This window comes from Acanthopagrus latus, chromosome 3 (genome assembly GCF_904848185.1).
Source record: "Acanthopagrus latus isolate v.2019 chromosome 3, fAcaLat1.1, whole genome shotgun sequence".
In the NCBI taxonomy this organism is placed as follows: domain Eukaryota; kingdom Metazoa; phylum Chordata; class Actinopteri; order Spariformes; family Sparidae; genus Acanthopagrus; species Acanthopagrus latus.
In genome coordinates this window covers 13,043,086-13,065,027 of record NC_051041.1, presented here as the reverse complement: position 1 = coordinate 13,065,027, position 21,942 = coordinate 13,043,086, and the positions used below count along the sequence as shown (strand labels likewise).

At 48.7% G+C, this 21,942-nt stretch overlaps 1 protein-coding gene across 4 annotated transcripts in view; it reads right to left on the bottom strand.

Annotated features, from left to right (window-relative positions):
• Positions 1-21,731, bottom strand: part of runx1t1 (RUNX1 partner transcriptional co-repressor 1) — a 62,499-nt gene extending 40,768 nt beyond the window's left edge. For all 4 annotated transcript variants that reach the window (XM_037093348.1, XM_037093350.1, XM_037093349.1 and 1 more), the window contains exon 1: positions 21,141-21,731. In XM_037093348.1, the coding sequence (XP_036949243.1) occupies positions 21,141-21,168 (28 nt within the window). In that variant the 5' untranslated portion in view covers positions 21,169-21,731. The remainder of the gene's footprint in view (positions 1-21,140) is intronic.
• Positions 21,732-21,942: the final 211 nt, after the last annotated feature.

Here is a 21,942-nt window from a genome sequence, read left to right as displayed (position 1 = left end):
TCAGACGAGAGCGAGGAACAAAAGAGCGAAAAAAAAAAAACCCAATACAGAGAGAGGCAGAGATGGAGTGACAGCAGCGGTTTAAACGAGAGGAGAGCAGAGAGAGGAAAATAAAGAGGAGGAGGAGGAGAGAAGTGGGAAGGTAATATGAGTTCAGAACCGTGGAATTCACATCAAAGAGCAGCTAAAACAGGTCACTGTCTTTACCAGAGTTTCGCCTTGGGTGAAGCTCTCCCCTCACATGTTTCTCATTTAAAAACCCAGCCGAACCACCGTTTGAAACGAGGGCCAAGGAAAGACACAAGCGCTATACACCATGTCATTTCTTTTTTTCTTGGGTGTGTGTGTGTGTGTGTGTGTTCGCATGCGATTTGGCTCACCGGAAAAAAATGTTACTTTTTTCCAGATGCAGTCCAATTCATCTTTATATTTGTATCCCGGCATCGCAGTTTAACAGCTTGAGTTTTGGAGCGCCGCCGAGCTTATTCGCTCTCCTCCCGGCCCTGCAACACAACGGCCGTAATATTTTCAATCACAAATCTCCCCTCTCCTCTCCTCCCTGTTCCTCGCTCCATTTATTCCACCCCCCCCCCCACCAGCCACCGGCCACCGCTACCTTGCAATAACTGATTGTTTCTCTCGCCATCAACCCTCCCCCCTTCGCCACCTCCTTTCCAGCAACTGCATCTCCGCTCCCTCTTTACCACTTGTACCCATTTGCGCCACTCGTCCTCGTCGTGCCTCTTCGGTTCTTCTCTCCGTCCAAGCCGCCCCCCCCCTCGAAAAAACACCACATGCTCTGACAGCGGCAGGAGAAGTAGCCTCATTACAAACAAGGAAAATCCATTTGGAGCAGCCGTCTGCTGCCTCTCTGCCCCCCCCCCGAACTCTCCAGAGAAGAAGTGCCCCACATCTCTTCCTCTTTCCAGCGCTCTCCTGCTCCTCGCTCCCTCTTGGATTTCCCCTCTTTCTAATTATTTCTTCTCTGTTTCTCTTCCACCGTCTTACCTGTTTCTCGAGCCACTTCCTCCCTTGTCTTTGCACGACCGTCATGTTCGGCCTCCGTGTTGGTGTCATTTTATTACGTGACATTTTGATATGGAAATTGTGCGTCCAAAATATTGTAGCTTTATCATTTTTAATGAAATAAACCCGTTAGATTAAAACTTCACAAAGATATTAGAGGTTTAAAGGTGCAATATGTAAGTACTGGCCACCACTCGAAGTCACACTCCAAACAAATAGGGGGCAGCGCATCACAAGAGTGACTGCTAACTGCTGGAAACAGTTAGCTAGTTAGCTGAGTTAGCCATGCAGGTATTATGAGGAAGGATGGGCGGTGGCTAGCGGCTACATTAGCATTTGTTAAGAGTCGTGTTTGTGTCCACCTGATGAATGAAACCCAATGCTGTGGTTTGAGCTCTGTTTTTGTACTTCTGGCTACTACTTAGCAGCTAAATAGCCGCTGACACTGTCCGTCTGACCTGTGTGTCTGGGCTGTGAGTGTTCAGTGTATTCAGTTCCCCTTTTTTTTTTCTCTGAGAGCAGCTGCAGCTGGAAACGGCATTGATGAGAGCAGCGAGAGCGGACCAGCATTGTAAAGTTGAGACCATAAAAAGCATAACAATGTGCTGAAAGATGCTAAAAAGAACAAGCTCTGTCGCGCTGAAGGGAGAGCTGGTCACAGCTCTCCACAGGCCTCCCCGTTCACGTTACAAGTTGCGCTGATATAAAACAAGGATAACGACCGCAGCAGCTTCAATGTCAAATTATTTCCCCCCCGGCGCCACACTTGTTTCGTTTACGTGATACGGAAATCAGATGTTGCTACGGGGCTAAAACAGGGCAACGACACTGAAGCCGCGCTACAATCGGAAAATGGATCGTGCATCCCGTCCCTGATGGAGACGTCTCTCTTTTTCTTTCTTTTTTAAATTTTTTTTTTATTTAGTGACCTAAAACTTAAAGTGTAGGTCCGTTCAGTTAAACTAATGGATTGGATCGATTCTAAGCAGCGGTTCTTGCAGTTAGGAAATGAATCACTGCACCGCTTCCTGTCATTTTCTCTTTTCTCCTCCCCCCCTCCACATCCCTCTCCTCGTCTGCCGCTGCAGGCCCCCACCCCCCCGCTCTGTCTTCTAAAAGCTCTTCTTCATTTCTCCTCACCCCTCGTTCCTCCCTCCAGTGCTCTCTCTCTCTCTCCCTCCCTCGCTCGCTCGCTCGCTCCTTCTGCTCTGCCATCATCACAACATCTGATTAACATATGTCTGGGCTTTCACTCCCTGTCAGCTTGCAGGCATCTGCACACACACACACACACACGTGCGCACCCACGCACAGGCGCACGCATTTTTCGCACGGTCTCATGCGCCGCGTCTCATGTTGGGGGGGGGGTGAAGGTGGAAGACGAAAAAACAAAAAAAGGCGCTGAAAAAAAATTTCCCCTGAACCTCCTTTAAACGGCGTTTACCTTCCCTTTTTTTTTATGTGTGCGTGCGTGTGTTTTGCGTGCGAGCGTGCGTGTGTGTGCGTGCATGCGCCCGCCACAGTGAGGACGAGAGACAAAGCATCTTAACATTATTGCCAACAAGCCTCACGCTCCCTAGTGAGCTGCTTAAAATGCCAGTAATGGAGGAGAGAGAGAAAGGGATAAAGTAATATAATAAGAAACGGAGAGAGACGGATGAGAGTGAAAATATGCCTCTGTGTGTGTGTGTGTGTGTGTACGCTCACAAACAACAGCGATGGCTCCCACCAGCTCCCTCGGGACCCGCGGCCCCTGAAAATTACTCCCATTCACACACGCGTGCTCTCTCTCTTTAAGCTCATATTCCCTTTCATAAACAGACACTGATACGAAGGATTTGGTTTACTCAATAAGCAGCAGTTGGGAGCTTAACTTCGTATCATCCAGTTATCGTAATCAGAGATCTGCCATCGACCACTTCTTCGGCCCCCGGTGCCAGGAAGGCTAACCAGCAACCACCACGGCCAGTCGGACTACGGATTCATTGGCTCGCGGCACCGGTGGGATGCCGCTGAATTCTCTTCTTCAAGTGAATTGTTCTCTCTCCTCTGTCCCAGATTGCCTGGAATCAGTCCCACTTTCACCATCTCGTCCGCAACAACAACAAAAAAACAATACAAAACATGTAATAACAGGGAGACAGACGCAGGCAGCCAAACAAATACTTCAGCGAGAGGCTCGCCTCAAACACATAATCCAACTGACGGCAACAAAAAACTTAGCAAAGCGTCCAAATAGCGATGATTGTTTGCATCAGGCTGCGTTTTTTCTGGTTTTTTTTTGTAATGCCTGTAATTCCACCTGTTTGTTACAATGGCGTTCCCTGCCATTTGAACACTTTTGTTAAAAAGGGACAAATACATACGGAGGCGCTCGCGTCGCCAAATGCCACGTTCGGAATTGTATGGGATATGAGGCGTGCTGTGTTAAATGACTCTCTGCGAGCGCGAGTGTGTCTGCGAATGCGCATCAAGGGCTTGCTTTATTCAAGTTATTAAACAAGTCGACTCGGCGGGGAAAGCGGCAGCACAGCCCCGGCTTTAAGGAGGCGCGCTGCACCCTTGTCTCCTCTCCTAACGCCCCTCCACCGGCGCCACCTTCACCCCCTTTTCAGGCCGTTAAAGAGTCATTCCTCCACATATGGGTTAATATATGTGCTTAAATTCAAAGCAGGCGACTAAAAGGCTCTCCTCACACAGGCGCATTAACAAACTGAATAGGCGCACAATGCTGATGAGGAGAAAACGTTTTGCTAAGGGGATTTCAATGGAGCGCTGAGGCTGTTTTGTGTGGGACGGAGCCGTCCTGTGTGTGCCAGCCAGTGTGTGTGTGTGTGTAAATGCGGGTGGGGGGGGGGTTAACTGGCTTCAATAAGAAAGAATGGGAGTGACTTTTTTGTGGAAGACTTGATAAACTCAATGGAGCTTTGGAGGGCCCACTCAATGATGAGTCAATGAGGTGGACTTGAATAGTGGGGGTGATGGAGTGAGACACACACACACACACATACACTGAAGTCCCATGAGACAGCCTCTGGCCGCTCGGCATGTGCAGGCTAAATGGCACAGAGAGAAAAGAGGCGAGCTATATGCAAACGGATGTAAATACAGGGTGGCGTTTGGACGCCGCATCCTTGCACAACCAAGACATGTCTGCCTCCTTCCCCTCTTTCACCTCTTCCTGTCTTCCCTGCGCGTGCTCAGTCTAAAACTGATGTGTAGGTATGTGTGTGTGTGTGTGTGTGCACACAGACCCCCACACAGTTTACACCCCAGTGGAGACCATTAGCGATTCTCCGCCAGACACTCAGGGAAGACGGTCTGAGAGAGACACGGGGAAAAAAGAGGCGAAAGTGTAGAGGAGGATGAGGTGGGTGGGTGGGTGGGTGGGGGGGAGTTAGAATCAAGAGAAGAAGGATGAGAGGGAGAGAGAGAGGGAGAGTCGATGACAGACTGGCAGACTGATGTACAGACACACACACAGATGGGAAGATAAATGAACGGATATTCTGGCAGGGCTACACAATGCGGAGAGAAAAGGAAGGGGGAACATCAGGGCGAGCGTCAGTGCTCTTCCTCCTCTCTCCTCTTTCGCAGTCAAAGGATCGACCGACGATGGCCTCAGCTTCAGTGCAATCTGATGTAACCCGCCAGAAACACAGTCTCAATGCTGCATATCAAACGCCGCCGTACCCCAGTCATCAAACCTGAAGGAGGACGCTCTGTGAAATCTGTCCAAAAAAAAAAAAAAAAAGGGTCCGACTTTACGCCGGACACCGAGTGCATCTAACAAACTCCGGGCCGAGCGAGTCGTTAATTAAGGGGTGTGTTAACAACCTCGTACACCCCCCCCCCCATACACACACTTAAGTAAAAATGCATAATTTATGGCCAAGATGGAGTGGAGAGGAAACGAGGGAGGAAAAAGGAGACACCTATATGAGGAAGCAAGGTCGCAGGACGGATTAGAGGAAGAAAGGGAGGTGGAGGTTAAAAGAGACGTGAAGGAGGAGAGGAGGAAAGGAGCGCAATGGGCCACAACAGGCGCTCCAGTGGGCTGCACTCAACTGCACTCTGCCTCCCGGTCACATATTGCCTTTGAGAGAGAGCGTGTGTGTGTGTGTGTGTGTGTGCGTGCACGATGGCTGCATGTGAACAACAACTCCGGAGGAAGGGAGGTTACATATGGGCTCGGCCTTTGTGTGTGTGTGTGAGTGTGTGTGTTGATGGGAGCGCGAGGAAAAAAAAAAAAAAAAAGGAGAAAAGGGGGGAGCTGAATAAGGAGAGCAAGCGAAAGCGAGTGTAGTCGAAACGGTGCAATCAGCGGAGTAAAAAAGCGAGCGAGAGACTCCCTGTGTGTGCGGCAGGTCCCCAGCCATCTGGACACTCTCCTCCCTCCCTCCCTCCCCCTCCTCCCCTCCCCTGCTCTCCTCCCTCCTCCTTTTCCTCTCCTCTGCCGACTGGTGCGCTATTCATGGCGGACCCATTTCACCTTTCAGTGTGTTACGCCCGCTCGCCACAATACATGCTAATGAGGTAGAACAAATGACTTTTTTGCTGCGGGTGCGTGCATGTGTGCGGGCGGCCCTGCGCACGGGAGCGTGTGTTTGTGTGTGTGTGTGTGTGTGTGTGTGCGTGCACATGTGTGGGTGGATGGGTTACTGAATTCTCCCAATCTCAGCCGCTCGCTTAACTGCTGTAAGAGTTGTTAATGGTTGAGCGGAAGCCATTTTTTTTGTTGTTTGTTTTGTTTTTTGCTCCTCTCACCTGAAGGCACAAAATAGCTGCAGATTGCGGTCACGTGATGTGATGTCTTTGTGCTACAGCTAACCCCAACGCATCCGGTAACCCTCGTTTTTTTGGGGTTTTTTTCCACGAGGACCCTGGGGAGCTGTCTCACCGTGCCCCGAGGGGGCTCCAGCAAATAAACCACATGATCACAACAGGGCATTACCCGGGTTTCTTTTTTCAGCTGGCCCCATAAATCCTCACCCGCGGCCACCTTCCATTCATCCGCCACTGAGTTACTTGGCCCAGTTCCGATCTGATCTGCTCGTCCGATGATGGAGTGGAGAGGTGGCTGTCAGCGGAGACAGAGGAGAGGAGAGGAGAGAGAGTGCACGTCTTCCAGCTCTGTGTAACGGAGATGACACGAGATGAATGGGGCACTTGATTTGTCGCAGCGGACGCGCGAGACGGCACAACTGACACCGGCCGGGAGAAGTGGCGACGGGGAGGGAAAATAAAAGAGCAAGTAGGCGAGAAAAAAAAAAAAAAAAAAAAGAGACTGTGTTGTGTTGAGAGACTGAAGTGCGAGATAGGAAGCGGGAGGGAAGAGAGGAGAGGTTTGGAGGAGAGCAAAAAAAAAAACAAGGGGGGGGGGAGAATTGGAAAAAAGAAAAAACGGGCCGCGATACTGACAGAATGACTTACAGTTTGTCACAACAAACTCCCCTTCGAGTCTTTCTCGAGGAGGAGTTGCGACTCTCCGCTCCCTGCATCACTGGGTGGCGCTAACGATACATCTGTACACCTGCCAACTCCCTCTCCTTCCCCTCTCTTCCTCTCTTCCTCTCCCTCTCTTTCCACAGTGAATCACTGTGACAGCCTGGCTTGGCCGTCATAATTAACCGAGTGCACTAGCTAGCGTAGCGCTCCGTGCAACACGGCACAGGGAGTGAGACTTGGGGGGGGTGGGGGGGGGAGCTCGCGAGGATCGGGCTGCACCGAGCTGCCACAAGGCGTGAGGGTCGCGGCTCTGAGAGTGCGACGAATCATGTGTACATATGAGCAGACATGCCAGCTCAACGACAAAGATAATGAGGGTGGCTCTACAGTACATGCCGTTCTTAAAAGTAGGGGGAAAGAAATGACTCAGCTGAGGACGGGCGATGTCGCTCGGCTGCCGATAAAGTCGGCGTTGGGCCATATGGTGCCAAATGACCAACCCCCAAAAAAGTACTGCTGGCCAAATTTTGTAAGAAGAGGAGTCATTTTTTTAAAGAGCTGAAATGTGTTCAGAAAGCATCACGAATGACTTCCTGTGCAGCAGTATCTTTATTTCTGGTAATGGCATTATCTTGTCTGTCTTTGGGAGATTCTACGGAAGAGGATTGGGACCACGGTAAGAAAAGAGGAGAGTTCTGACTATTTTCTTAGAATTCAGATTTTTTATTTATTTATTTTTTTGACTTTTTGTTATGTTTCTAATGTTAAGTCGGAATTCTGAAGATCTGATGCCCTTCCATAAGATTCACATGTAACTGTAAGTGCTTCAGTCAGTCGGTCTCTGCGCTGCAACCTCCCGTCCCGTTTAGGAAACCGTTTGTTTCTAGGCTGCACGTTCTACACTCAAAAACGCAGATATGTCCAGCAACAGCTGCGGAACAAACCGCATTATTATTAAGTTTATTTTAACACGCGAGCCATCCAATTAAACCGTCCAGTTCTCCTTGTCAAAGCCACGGATATCAGAAACACGGGCGACCTCTGTGGGGCATCACAGTTTCCACAAAAATAGCCCTAAAAAAAAAACAAACAAAAAAAATCAGTTTCACAGCAGTTGCGACGCACTAATGGAAACAGTGCCACAATTCCTTCAACTCGCACAGCAACAGGAACCAGACCATTCCTGGCTCCACTCCCGGCCCCCGGGGCCCAGGGCCCAGCCCAAGTCACCACACAATGGGCCGGCAGAATGAGAGGAACCGCCGGCCATCCAGAGATAGCCCCGCTGGTCAGGAACCAGAAAGGGAACCAGAAGGAATCCGGGAGGTGGGGGGGGGGAGAGAGGATGGGAGCCCGAGCAGAGGATGCAAACCCACGGAGCAAGGGAGAGGAGAAGGGTGGGGATGGTTGGCTGGTCGGGGTCAGGATGTGTGTGAAGGGGACAGTGATTGTGTGCGTGTGTGTGTATGTGTGTGACAGAACATTCTGCACTGTTCTTGTTCCCATGAAACTATCGCAAGCGTGCAAACACGTTAATACCACCAGGATGTTTTTGCTCGTTTTCGGGTAATTAAAGTTAGAGCAGCGACGGTGGGATACGAGGCAGACGGAGAACAGTTGATGGATGAGGGAGGGGTGAGCAGGGAAGTGGCGCTGGAGCCCACGACCCCCGCCGTCCTGTCTCCCGCCTTGGGTGAACGTCGAGCTGAGACAAGCATAACAAAGTGGTGAAAGTGAAATAAGCTAGAAGGAGGTCTAAACGTGACCCAGGTCCTCCTGACCAGACCTGCACCCGGCGCTATTTCGGGGGGTCTCTAGGGAAACACATACACGGTGCCCACTGTTTCCATGACAACAAGGGGGAGCAGATATGCTCTCCCAACTGTCAAAGTGCATATGAACACGCGTAAGTGCACACATATGCGCGTCCAAATTGTACACATACACACACAGGGCAGCGATAAGAGAGTGTGACAGGGCTGGTTTTTGGCACTTTTCCGGCTGCTGTCTTCGCTGGAATGACGGAGAGAGAGGAGAGGAGAGTGACAGAAAGAGAGACAATTACGGTGGAGAGGAAAGGAAGATAAAACGCCAAGGAAACAGGAGAGTTATTGGACAGAATGACTGCAGTGGTTCAAGGAGGGAACTGTTTTCTTGCCAGTTACAGCGTCCGATAACTCTTTCAACCATCGTATTAAGAGTGCCGAGAACGGCTTCTGTTTTCACATTAACAAATGGTTTCCACCTGCCTTCGGGCCGTCACTAGCAATTATTTCACTATTGATTACTCTGCCAATTATTTCCTAGATTCTCCGATGAATCGTTGCGTCTATAGAATGTCAGAAAATTGTGAAGAATTCCCAGCTGATGTCTTTAAATCTCCATCCTTGAAAGGCTGCAAACAGCATCCTCTGCCATCTTTGCATGACAACCAAAAGGAGACATATTACGTTCATGTTAGGGTTCATGATTGCTGCAGCACTGTATTGCCTCTGTCCGAAGCACTCCGTCTGAGCTCCGTTCTCTTTTGGGCCCCGCCTACCCAGTCTGCTCTGATTGGTCAGCTGACACACGCCTGAGCCAGCACTGCTAACAGCAACAGAGCGGCTGTGCTAAACCGATTCTTACGTGCCAACCTAGCCACGGGCAAATCGCTGTACAAAAGTGCATGACGTGGCGACGTAGTGTGAAGTCACCAAGTCACAGAGTTAAAAAGGCGGGACTTCTGACGAGGGTTCAGAAGCGCCATGTTCTGTGGGAGAGAGGAGCTTCTGCCGATGTGGACACTGACCTTTTTTTACATGAACAGTGAACCTATAAAACACAAAGAAAAAGAACAAAAAGGTGATTTTTCTTTAACTAATTGGCTGACTCTCATTGTCTTGCACTGAAACCAGACTGAGTGCGCCATCACTGCGGCTCACAGACACTAGAGAGTGACTCTGTTCAACCTTTCCCAGTGCTCAACCGCACACAAATTGATGTTTTTTTTTTTTCCCGAGGGATAGGTGTCAGGGTGCCGATGTGAATGATTTTGCAGTTGTGCGCATCCATCTGCGCTCAGAATTGTGGAGGCCTCACTTGTGTACTATACTGTCGCCTCTAAAGAACTACAGTGAGACGCTGTTCTGCGAGCTCCCCCGATTTCATTTTCTCGCACCGTCGCATCAATATTCCAGATCCTGATTTAATTTGCAGGGCGTGAATGAAAACACAGGTGCTCGTTTCCAATGAAGGTGAAGCGATCCATTTAAAATCGCCCCCTCCCCACCCCACAAACGCAGGAGCTGTTTTGTCTTTGTTCCTATATATATATATATATATATATATATATATATATATATATATAAATATAGACACAAATATATGTGTGTGTGTGTGTATATATATATATATATATAAGTAAACAAAAGTGTCAGCCTCTCTATCCGTCTCCGTGAAACACGACAGCCTCACATCGGCAATCATCTGAAAAGCACGGAGTTATTTTAGCTGCAGGCCGTGTCACATTTTTACAAGCTCTCCTCCGTATACCGTGAACACAGCGTTTTCCCCAACCTCTTAATTCCCGGTTGCACTATAATTTTCTATTACAGTACAGCGGCTATATATAGGTATGCTGCGGCTTGCATGTAGCTGTGGTTAAGGCTTGTTGTGCGAACTCCTTGACATGGACTAGTTAAATATAGGTTGACTGATTTCATATGTTATTTCTCCGCAGACGCTGAAAAGGCCTCCAGTGCGGAGACAGTTTAACATCAGCGGCTGCTGGAAAAGAGAGACGGAGGAGCTCGACAAAAACACATTAGAGGTCTGAAAGCTGGAGCTCGGGCAATTTGGGAAACTCATGAATGTTGTTTAACGCCTTGTAGCTCTATCTCTCTCTGTTGTCAGCCTCTACCTCCGTCTCCCTCTGTTGCTCTGCTGTGGCTTCTGGCGGCAGTCTGCAGCGGTTGTGAAGAGTCACTCGCAGATGTGCGCCGCTCGCTTTTGTCCCCCCCCCCCTCGCTCTCAGGGCCTTGTTCTCCAGCTGGCACAGGCGTCCGGGCTTACATGAGACACACATAGAACTCACTCGCCCTGCCTAATAACCTGGCTTTCGTTTCCAAAAGTCCCCGTTCTGAATCGTTCCCACCGGTCTGTGCCCTTAATTCGATCAATATTTGCAAGTGTTTTGCATCCAGATTTCACTCGAGCGGCACCCTCTGCGTGATGGATGTCATATTCCGAAACAAATCCTCATCCCCTTCCCATTTCGTCACCTCGCTGCACCTCTCGCGCCCCCCCCCTTGCCGATCGCCTTCCTTTATCACCAGTCTCTACTTTCTGCACCCCGCCTCCTCCTGTAATCACAATCTAATCCTCTGCAATCAATTCCTCATGAAGACGCCGCCCGGCCTTGACATGCTCACGCACATGGCGAGCAAACAGAGGTCCCGGAGGCACAAAAGCAGCACAACAGCCCGACCCGGCCCCACATTTGTTGCACCAAAACCACTTCAGCTACCGTCACGCGCGTGTAAAAAGCAGGTAACTGTGCTAACTGCAAAAAAAACAAACAAAACAAGTGATCACGATTCAGCTACAAGTCTAATCCCTTTTATGTGGTTATGGTAAACAAACATGGGATCAGGATAAACACACACACATATGCTTGCACCAGCATGTGTGTTCGTGTGTGTGCGTGTTCTCCATCCTTGATCAGCTGGTGACTTAGTCTTGTTATTGTCCCACCAGCCAAAAGCCCCGGGCAGTGCACGACTAATGCATCAGTGTCTTTGGCAGTTAGGGGCATCTGTCGTGTGTGGCTACATGTGTTTGTGTGATTGTGTCCTGCAGCCTCGGGCAAAGTGGCAAAACCAAAGACTTGTTAGATCCAGACGGAGAGCCGGCGCGTGTGATGCAGCTTAAGAACCGATGCAGGTTCTGCCAGCAAACACTTTCCGCAAAGTGTTTTGCTGCAGCGACAAGAAAAGAGCCTTTTCATCGCTGCCGAGTCTTTGAGCGTCGGACATGTTTTTTCTATTCACCGTGTAGTTTTAGAGAAGAAATAATAATGAGGTAATAACGCAAACTTACACATACTCATTTTATCATCAAGCTGTTCTCAGAGGACAATAAGGTCCCCAGAGCACTGTCTGAAGCTGGAAAAGGTGGCAGGGTCCGCCAAATATAAACAAAGTAAAACAGTGTGAAATTGCGCGGTCCTTTAAGGTCAGTTTGTTTGTTCAGTTCACTCAGTCGTGAAATTGAAGAGAGTCTGTTCATTTAGTTTGTTGGGAGAAAAATAAAAAGACTTTTCTCTTATGATTAAAATTTCTTCTTCCAAAAGCTACGCAGTGCACCTTTAAAGTTGCACTCTGACGAACTGGTAAAAAAAAAACGAAAAAAAAAAAACGTTCCATGCTGTGGTCTCAGAAAGTGTTCTCACGCTGCGCTTTGCTGCTAATGATCACTTCGCAAATAATCAACGAGGCGGTGTTGTGCTACAGGGACAACATCGGTTTAATAGAGCGGCAACACGGAGCTCAGCACGCTCTTGTTTAGCGGCGAGATGAGGAAAAAGCAGGACAAGGGCCTGTGATGGAATGGTATCAAAAAACTCATCAGGAACCATTGTGCACCGCCTGACGTGGCAACCCCGCCGTATGGTGCTGAGCCGCGTGTCTTGGTCGCCATGTTCAACTTCTTATTGCCTGCGAGAGAGAGCGATCCGGCGAGTGCACACCTGTGTGTCTGTTGATGGATGTGTAGTTCAGCTCTGTGTGTGTGTGTGTGTGTGTGAAACAGTTAAATTTGCAAACATAAAGTTGCAGCTGCGCCACAATGTGCGATCCCCGCGCAGCTGTGAATTATTACGTGGACAATTTAATGTTGCCAAAGAGGAAACGGCAAATTAAGATCGTAGTTTTGCTGCGGCGCTGCAGTGCGCAGCCGAACGATTCGGCGCAACCGCTCCCGAATAAGCACGCCGTCTTCCGGCGAGCGAAGCGACACGACGTGTCTCCGAAAGGCTTCGAGAGCTTTACGCTCTTCACTCCTGAATGGGTAGTGGAGGTGCAGACAGGGACCCAAGGGTCTCACTCAAATGCTCTCGCTAAAGCATCCTCAAACTAACAACCAGGCAGTAATTTGTCCTCTCGCAGGGGAGGCATAAAAAAACAGGACTACAAATTCTTTGCCGTTACGGAAAAAGTGAAGAGAGAACGAATAAAGGAAAAGGCCAAAATACTTTATCTCCCCCTCTAACTGAAAGTTATTACATTTTCTGAATGGTATGACTTTCTAATGGTTAGCACATGTGAATATGTGTGCACAGAGAGAGAGCAGTAGTTGAGGCTAAGTTAATAGCACAAGCAGAGGGGGAACTGGGAACCCTTGGCTTATAAAGGATACTTGTTTCCCTGCCGCGCCGAAAACCAGATGTTGATAAAGAGACATAGGGGGAGGAGAGAAAGACAGATGGGCAAGAAATTACCGTCGCGAGGGCCAAACATCTTGAAACATCTGCAAAAAAATCTCGGACCTTACAAGGGTAGATGGATTTATGCTCTCTCCTGGATTTTTATTGCTCCGTGAGAGCCCTTCTCCCTCCCGCACTCTGAGCCGCCTCGCAGTTTCACCAGGACTAAAGAGTTTCGCCGGCAATCTGGAGCTGCTTAAATCCTGGAAGACGCTCAGATTCCTCCACAAATGGCTTTATCGTGTAGGGAAGACAAACACGTCCGCACACCGTAAGAGCCATAAAACTTCAGAGGGGCCCACTCCCCCCCACCCCTGCGCTCTATCGAGTCCACGCAGGTCCGCCATCGCGCCGACCGACTCGATATGAAACGTTGTAAATGTCAAGGTGCGTTGCAAATGCAGACGCCGGCGTGTGCGCGCGTGTGTAGACGTCGGCGTGTGCGCACAGGGGCGACACAACATAAACTCGTATCACATTTCTAAAAGTGGAGTTTGGTTGCCATGGAGACACATCATCTAAGCTACGATGAAACGCGCAGCTGAGGATGACATGTCCATATGGTGAGAGTACGACAGAGGGGAAGAACAGATGCTTTGATGAAAGGGCTGTCAATCGCAAATCCATAAGAGCAGCTGGGGTCATGAATGTATATCAGATGACAGCGCAGGCGCAGACAGACACCTAGATGTGTTTCTTTTTAAGCCAGATAGATAGATAGATAAATAGATAGATAGATAGATAGATAGATACATAGATACACAGATAGATAGATAGTCTCTCCACGTTCTAGGGTTTTCTATCTGTGACTACCTGAGGACAGGCTGCTCTCGAGATCTCTCTCTATTCACCGTCACACAGCCTCACACCTAATCCTCCTCACTCAGCCCACCTCTCTCTTTTTTCCTTTTTTTCCCTCCTTTACTTAACCACCATTTTCAAGCCAGAAAACCAAGACTTTTTTATCCCCCCTTTGAGAAAGAAAAAAAAACCCACTCAGTGTGATTATTCTGAACATAATCTTTTTTTTTTCAGGGGGGGGTGGTGAAAAATGCCATCAAATATCATTTTTGCCGAGGTAAAATGGAGTGTAATTCCCCCCCCCATCACCCACCCAGGCGAAGACTGTATCGACTGCGGGGCATTCAAACACTTAGCGGGGTGGCTAGCGGCAATCGTGGCTATTGAAGGGTTTGGGACGCGGGGAGGGAAATGCATTTGTGGACACGACGCACCGCAAGTTAAACAAAATGAGGCTTTTACTCGGGCCCCATTTTCGGGGGGGTTGGGGGGGGGGAATGAACCAGCTCCTTCCACTTCTTTATGTAACCCCCACCGTCTCCTCTCCCGCTCTCGCTCTCTCTTTGCACCAATTTCCAAAATGGCCCTTCCACGAAAAATAATTGACACTCCGCGTTTATCATCCGAGGCACCTGCTGTCGGTTTGACAACAAGACAATCGGGCGGAGGCGAGCGGCCGTCGTCCCATTGTCCCACCTCCCTGTTTGTCCGTGACACTAACTGACAACAGCTGGAAGCCCTTGCTTCCTACAATACCCATCATGCAAGTCAAATGCAAGCCCCACAAAAGAAAACGGGCCTCATTATTTGGCTGCAGTGGCGTGATTTTTAACCAGCAAAAGGGAGGAAACAATGATTTAGTCGTGTCTGCCGATGGTAGATAAAAAGGCCCGGGCGACTGGAAGTCCCGGAAAAAAAAAAACGGCGGTGGATGTGTCCGCCCTGCAGTTGTCGACTGTATTTCATTATGAATAGTAAAAAAACGCAGATGAGTGTCGGCTGTTTGCACCCACTCACACTTACACCCGTGTTCTGACACACACGTCTGAACACACACACTTGTCCTCCTCCTCCTCCTCTTCTTCTTCTTCTTCTTCTCTCTGGCTGTAATTGACTAAACACGTCAATACTCAGAGGAGGAAAAAAACACAGAGGGTCCACTGTCTGCATGTATCGATCGACAATCTCTCTCTCTCTCTCTCTCTCTCTGTCTCTCTCTCTCTCTCCCTGTCTGCTGATCTTAATTACACTCCTTTTCTTTCTTTCTTTCTTTTTTTTTTCTTAACCAGGCTAGCCGGGGCTCCACTCCAGCGGCTGCCCTTTTCATAAAATGTACCGTCCAAATCCATACATCAAAATTAATGAGAGTGAGCCGAGCTGTAAATCAAACATCGGGGCTATCCAGGCTGATAAGCAGGGGATGGCGGTCGTAAATTATGTCCCGTTTTCCCAAAAAAGAAAAAGAAAAGTATCAAAAGGGAGGAAGGAGAATTATTTTCACACGCTCATGCAGGTTTAACGTTAACCACGTCGGGTTTTTTTTTTTTTTTTTTAATGGAGGTAGCGACCTCGATTTTTGGGTGATTAAAACTGCCAAAGCATGACGGGGCTGAGGTGAGGTTCCTCCCCACCCCTTCGCTCTCCCTCTTTCTGGTTCCTCTCTCTTTGTCTCTTTCTTTGTCAATTTGTCTGATTTTCTGCCTGCCTGTTTGTTTGTTTTAAGAGCTGCCTGTCTGCGCCCACCCCTCCAACCCTCTCTCTCTCTCTCTCTCTGTCTCTCTCACTCTCTCTCTCCCACACACACACACACACACACACACACACACACACACACACACAAGGACAACAAAATGACTTTTATGGCCAGGGTTTTATGGACTGGTAGCGAGGCAAGCCGGTCTATTCTTCAACAATCGTCCTCTCGTGAACTGGGGAGGGGGGAAAAAAAATAAAAGGGGCTCCTAATCGCACAGTTTCACAGCTCACACTCGCCATCAATCAAACCTGTCTGCGGTGTGAGAGCCTGTGTGTGTGTGTGTGTGTGTGTGCCTGCCAACATCCCAAACCTCTCCTGAATCGCAAAAAACCCCCCAAAAAACGCAAAAGCTATTAGAGATGGCAGCGCGGTGATCTCCTTCCACATGTGCCCACACACGCCTCCCTTTCACGTCACAAAAAGACATGAAAAAGCAAGTACAAACACACACTCAACACACACACACACACACACACCCTTCCTCTAACCCCACTTCCCCTTCCGCTGTCTAATTTTTTCTTAAATGTAAATTGGCTGACAGGTGAATATCGAGGAGGTGAGCGATAAGGGGTAACATCTTCACTCGGCCACATTATCGCCGCGCCGCATCGCTAAGAAGTGCCTATTCAATACCGCTGCCTTTGGCGGAGCGCGGGGAGACGCGCGCGCACTTTTTCTGTGCGTGTCCTTTTGTATTTTTTCCCTCAGACATCCTGCATAGACACCTATGGGTGCACTCGCTGCTCGCACATACACACACACACAGACACGTGCACGCACACAGTCGCAGAATCACACCCAGTGGCTTATCTTTTGGAATAAGAAAAGGGGACTTGTCAGGATGGCACATTGTACGAATGTGCGTTTGTGTGTGTGTGTGTGTGTGTGTGAGAGAGAGAGAGTGTGTGTGTGTGTGTGTGTGTGTGAAGGGAAGGCAATGTGCATTAGGGCGATTACAATATCAGGCGACTCCAGATGGAGGCAGGAAAATAAACAGTGGGAGAGAGAGAGTGAGAGAGAGAGAGAGAGAGAGAGAGAGAGAGAGAGAGAGAGGGAAAGACATCATGAGAAGGAGCCTAAGAGAGAGATTCTGAGCGTGTGTGTGTGTGTGTGGCGGCCTGCCAGTGTGCGATACAGTTCAAGAAAGTGAAGTTAATTAGCAACTCAATCCCAGTCTATATACAGACGACTGTGTTTGTGTGTGTGTGTGTGTGTGTGTGTGTGTATATGTGTGTGAGAGAAAGACAGAGAGCGTATGTGTTTGTTTATGTTGTCCTGCACACGTCTCTCAGTGTGTTTTAGTCGAGGGACTATGATGTACATGCAGTGAGCTGTCTAAAAACTACATTTTCCAGCTGTCTGTGTTGCTATTTTGCATCAGTTGAGAAAAGGAAGAAGAAGAAGAAGAAGAAGAAGACCCGATCTATTGTGAACAAGATCTCCTCCCTGCTCCCTAAATGCCTCCAAGCGTAAAACCCTCTGAAGAATCAACCGTCTCACTCGGCCCTGCTGGCTTCTTCTTCACTCGCCCTGTTAGTCTCACGTTATCTGGCGTTAAAAAAAAAAAGTAAAAAAAAAAAACAAACAAAAAAAAAAACACACCAAACAAGGCCAATAAAATCAGTTTGTGGCGCTCACTGTTGACTTTGACATTAAATGAGCACCGCGTAAAGGCCAACTCGCGACTACAATAAAACAAAGACCTCTCGCTTCTGCGGGAGCACAAGCGCGCTCACGTGCACGCGACTCCCTTTTATGCCGCTGCCGCTCTTTCACGGGTGATGAAATTCAATAAGCAGTGAAGAGAACTGCCCTCTCGCTGATAACCATCAATGGGCCTATCGATCTACAAGGGCAAGCATGTGTGCGTGTGTGTGTGGAGGTGCCTTCATGCGCGCGCACACACACACACACACACACACACACACACACACACACACAGATCCTATCTATAATTCACTCTGGGACTTGGTAAGAGACAGCTCTGAATAATCAGGACAGATCTATACATCTTGAAGGAGCGCACGGATCGGTGGTTTTAGTATCCAATTCCGCCGCTGACATTTGCCCCCCTGATTGCACGGCTTCAAATACAACCTGTGCCTACTTCAAACCCCCCCCGGCGTACTCATCTTTGTTCTCATTTAAGCGACTGAGACGGAGGGGTTGATTATTGATTCATCAATGAATCGTTTTGCCTGGAAAAAAAAAAAAAAAAATCACAGGACACTTGCAAGAACGCTCATCGCAATTTCCCAGGGGCCGGAACGACGACTTCGAACGATACCTTTTGTCCAACCAACAGTCCTCAGACTGATTGACCTGGAACTAGGGAATGTTTAGCTTTTTTTTGCTCGAAAAATCAACTGAAGTGATGCAGCGATTGTGCATTGAGGTTACTGCGTCTTTAAACAAAATTTAAAGCACGATGGTTACTGTACGTTTTGTCTTGATTTTCTTCCAGTGATAGAGCAAAACAAAACAAAGAAAAAACAACCACCAAACTCCAAGATCTGAATAATACGGCAAACAAACACACCCAAAACTTCTGCAGACTAGAATCTGAATGACAGCAGGTCCGACTGACCTGAGCAAACACAGGTGATGCATCAGAAAATCCTACCGCCGCATCATCCATTACCCGACTGCTTCCTTCGGTCAGACAGTCTTCATATTGACGTGCAGCTCTGAGAAAGTCGAGCCGAAACAGCTGAGATGAAAATACACAAGGGGGGGGGGGGGGCCTTCATGATGTAGGCGGCGTATTAACTCTGTTGAGTCATCATCACTTATTCACCGTATAGCAAACTTGGACGGCGTCCAAACGTCTGTGTGTCACACTTAAAAGGAGCGCTTTGTAATTACATCACAGCGCCGGAGCCTCGACGTGACGCTGTGCTGGAGGAGGAATCAGTGTGTCCCCCCCCCCCACCCCCCCGAAATAACTGTAATTCATTGTTGGGCCGAGGCTGTGATCTGAAAGCTGTGTTTGGATGTAAACCACCAGAAAAGCCATCATCTGCGGCCGGAGAGGAAATGCAAATGATCAGGCGAGAGCGGCGAGAGAGTGTGTCGTCGCCACGCCATGCCGTTGGCATCACTTTCTCAACCTGCCAGCCAGGGGTGTGTGTGTCTGTGTTTGTGTGTGTGAAGGCGAGAATAAAATGGTTGCCATCATTTTCTCTCTCTCTTTTTTTTATTTTTTTGCAAGGCCACGTCCGTGTCTGCGAGCAGCGGTCTGATGCATTTGACCCTACAGCCTGAGAGCTGGGTGGTGGTGGGAGGGGGGAGATAGGGAGGGACGGAGGGAGGGAGGGGGGAGATAGGGAGGGACGGAGGGAGAACAGGTGTGAGGCAGGCTGGTGGCTGGGCAGATGGCCCCGAGGAGAGCTAGCTGATGCTGCAGCAGGGCCCGGACCGCAGAGAGCAAAGCGGCCGACACGCGCCTGTTTGTACAGCGTGCGTGGACACACACACACACACAGACACACACAGACACACACACACAAACACAGTGATAACCTGCAAACAGCACTTATCATTTACTCTCCCCTCATCACCGGCTTTGTTTACCTTTCATTTACTCCTCCTCTGCCTCCCTCCTCTCCGTCTCCCCTCCCTTTATCTCTGCAAACACACACACTCCAGGTAATGGTCTTTTCAGTCAAGTCACTACTTTAATGGAAGTCCCAGTGGTTCAAGAATTGGGGAGTGGGGGGGGGGGGGGAGGGGGCAGAAAAGCAAAACAACAACAGTGGATGACACAATAAACCACAGCCTGGGTAACCGATTCAGACAGGATGACCACTGCTGTAAATGCAAGGGTGACTTCAAAATAAAATCCCAGCAGGATGAAACTCTGATGTTCTCTGCTCTATACTTTATTGAAATTCACACCACACATCAATGCAAAAATGTCCATAAACAACCCTCCCCCTTTTTTTTTTTCTCCTCCCTACATCCAAGCCTTTTTTGAGAAGGAGTTAACAATCGCCCTCTCAGGACGCCGACAAAGCTTCGCATGGGACCATTCGGCATGCGTAAAAAAAAAAAAAAAAAGAATATCCAAAGCCTCTGCGGGTTTCCAGGAGATATTTTCCTCCCTCTCTAATCCGAGCCGTGAGAACAGTCGGGGCAGCGTCAACAGAAGGTTGCGGCCCCAGCAGCCTCCCTCCTATGCAACCCGCACGTCTGCGCCTTTTTTTTTTTCCTTTCCCCCCAAGTCGGAGCAAAAAAGCTCCCACACCGGAGTAAAATATAGTCCCAAAGCCTTTAATTTCAACCTTACGCCACTCAATTAAAAAAAAAAAAGAAAGAAAAAAAGAAAAGAAAAAAAGGAATCCGTTTCTATTTTTTTTTTTAATTATTTCTTTTTCTTTTTGCGCTTTTCGGTGACAAAGTCGCAGCGGGTGGAAGAGATGCAAAACTTCACATGGATTTGGGAAGATGCGTTTGACAGTTGTGACAGAGCTCCGGAGAATAGTTTTTTTTTCTTTTTTTTTTTCATATGCCAACTGTGGAAATGCAAAGAGAGGAGAGAGGAGAGGCTGTGCACTGAGCACCGAGAGATGGCAAAGACGCTGCATCCATACTACTACTACTAATAATAATGATAATAAAATAAAATCTTTCCAGCAGAACTGCGAACATGGACGACCATCACGACTCTCAGAGCTGAGATACGAGACAATTTATATTTAAAAACCTGCATGCTCTCAGCCCTCTGTGGCACACTGCATCTCTCCTCGACATAAACTAAATCTGAGCGTCTTTCAAGTGAAAGGCTGCTCCGATTCTAGAAAAAAAACAAAACAAACAAATGGTCTCGACGGATCGGGAGTGAGAACTTGATCCATGAACTGAAGTTGCCTGTTGCCCGAAAACTACTCAGCATCCTGGAGTCACGCTCTTGAAATTATTTCTGCTTTTTCCCCCTCCACCAGTTAAACAATTTCATTTATTTCCGGACAGCTCATTGTCCCTCTGATAACACAGAAATGAGTCAATTACCTAAGACCCACATGCGGATTTGGGCTTTTAAAACGCGCTTAATTTGGGTTTCTTGGATCTATACTCGAACTCCACTCCCTTTCTTCCGTAACTGTGAATCCATTAATGCAAAAAGAAAAAAAAAAAAGAAATGAAAAAGGGGAAAAAAAAATCAATTTGCACTGCTCAGCCTGAGCTCCATTAGGAGGAAACGAAACGTGTTTGGAACCACAACATTCGCTATTACGCACAAGCGCACACGCGCCGCGCACGCATCGCTCCGCTCGTCTGACACGTTTGCCTCGTCAAACAGTGTGAAAATAAAACAACAACAACAACAACAGCAACAAAAGAAACATTCCAAGCAACAACGGACTGTTGGCTCCGTGCGTGCTCTGTGTTTTTAAACACACATCGCCTCACGTCTGTGTTTCATTTCTGCGTAAAAGACAAAACACAAACCATAAACGTCAAATTCTCCAACGCTCGGCAGCCCCCTTTTTTTCCCCGTGATATTTCCCCGTTTCATTTGGCGCACACATGTCTATATAAGGTCACACACACACAAAACACTCCAAGCCAATGCGTAATTGTGAAAAAAAAAATAATAATAATAATAATAATAATAATAAAGAGGAGAGGAGAGAGGCCACTTACACTGAAAAGAGGCAGAAATTCCCACCATGCGGTACGTTGATGTGAGAGGGCTAAATAATTTCCAGTCCCTTTTGACGCCGCGCAAGGTCCCCTCGGCGATCCGCTCGTGTCGGGAGGACGAAAAGCTATCAGGAGTCCGGCCAGCTCTCGGGGGCTCCGGCGGCGTACTTCCAGCGGCTCGGAAAACGTGGTTCAAACTCCGACAAAAAGAAGAAGGGGGTCAGCTCACGGCTCGCAGCGAAGTGGTAAGTCACTGGATGAGGAGTGGGGGGGTCATAAGAAAAAAATAAAAATAAAAAAAAGGAAGAAGCGCAGAGGCAGAGCAGGAGGAGAGAGGAGGCAGAGATGGAGAGGGAAGGAGGCTGCAGCAGCAGTGCGCGGGGCAGCCGTCTGGTTCTCTGTCCGTCCGTCCGTCGCTCTTTTCCTCCTCCAAGCAAAAACAAAACAAAAAAAAAACCCAAATCCGTTTCAAACGTGGAAGTCGCTCTGCCTTGTAGCAATCGCCTCTTAAAAATGCGAGAATTCACGCGCACGCATACACGCACACACGCTCCCTCGGTCACGGTGCTCCTTGTTTTTTCTGCTTCTCCGTTGGCGTGGGGAAGAGGAGTAGCGGCGCTCTGCCTCCAGTCGGCGGTGCGCAGCAGAGCCAGGTGGCGGTGGGCGGGACTGAGGCGCTGCTGAGGAGGAGGAGGAGGAGGAGGAGGAGGCGACTGGGCAGCAGCCAGCATCTGTATGTGTCCTAAAACAGGTTGGAAAACGCAGGGTCAGGTCAAGTCGTAGTGTTTTTCTACTGTGCCAC